This window comes from Nestor notabilis, unplaced genomic scaffold (assembly GCF_000696875.1).
Source record: "Nestor notabilis isolate BGI_N333 unplaced genomic scaffold, ASM69687v1 scaffold17944, whole genome shotgun sequence".
NCBI lineage: Eukaryota > Metazoa > Chordata > Aves > Psittaciformes > Psittacidae > Nestor > Nestor notabilis.
Window position 1 is genome coordinate 3806 of NW_009927060.1, and position 516 is coordinate 4321.

Consider the following 516-nt stretch of genomic DNA (forward strand, 5'->3'; position numbering starts at 1 on the left):
TGCCCTGGCTGGGGCAGCTCCCGGGGCGTTTGGAGGCTGGTGGGAACGAGCCTTCTCCTGTCCTGCAGCCCCGCTCCTTGCCTGGGCAGTGGAACAGGGCAGAAGCTTGACAGCAACAACGTGGAACGTGTCCCTGTTGCTCTGGTCTCGCCAGAGCCTCACCCCGGCCCCTGCTGTGGTGCTGGAAGGCAGCTCAGCACCTTTGTCTTGGAGCCCCTGCCAACGTTCTGGTTCTCAGCCTGGCTGTGCCTGTTGTGTGGCTTTGGGATCTCCCTGCCCTGCATGTGGCTTTGCATGTGTGTCCATCCCCGGGGCAAGGGCTTCTCCATGCAGCTGCCCTCTGCTCCCGTGTGCGTGTGCAGGGCAGCAGCTCACCCGCTCCCTCTGACCCTGGGCTGGCTTTTGCAGGTGGCCAGTGTGAGGAAAACCACAGTCCTGGACGTGATGAGACGATTGCTGCAGCCCAAGAACGTGATGGTGTCCACAGGGCGAGACAGGCAGAACAACAACCGCTAA

General features: G+C 62.4%; 1 protein-coding gene across 1 annotated transcript in view; it reads left to right on the plus strand.

The window, feature by feature from the left end:
* The window catches only part of LOC104405240 (tubulin gamma-2 chain), a gene marked incomplete at both ends in the record, with an annotated part of 4037 nt that extends 3524 nt beyond the window's left edge, over positions 1-513 (plus strand). The window contains one exon of the mRNA XM_010013888.1: positions 409-513. Within this exon, the coding sequence (XP_010012190.1) occupies positions 409-513 (105 nt within the window). The remainder of the gene's footprint in view (positions 1-408) is intronic.
* Between the last annotated feature and the right edge of the window lie 3 nt (positions 514-516).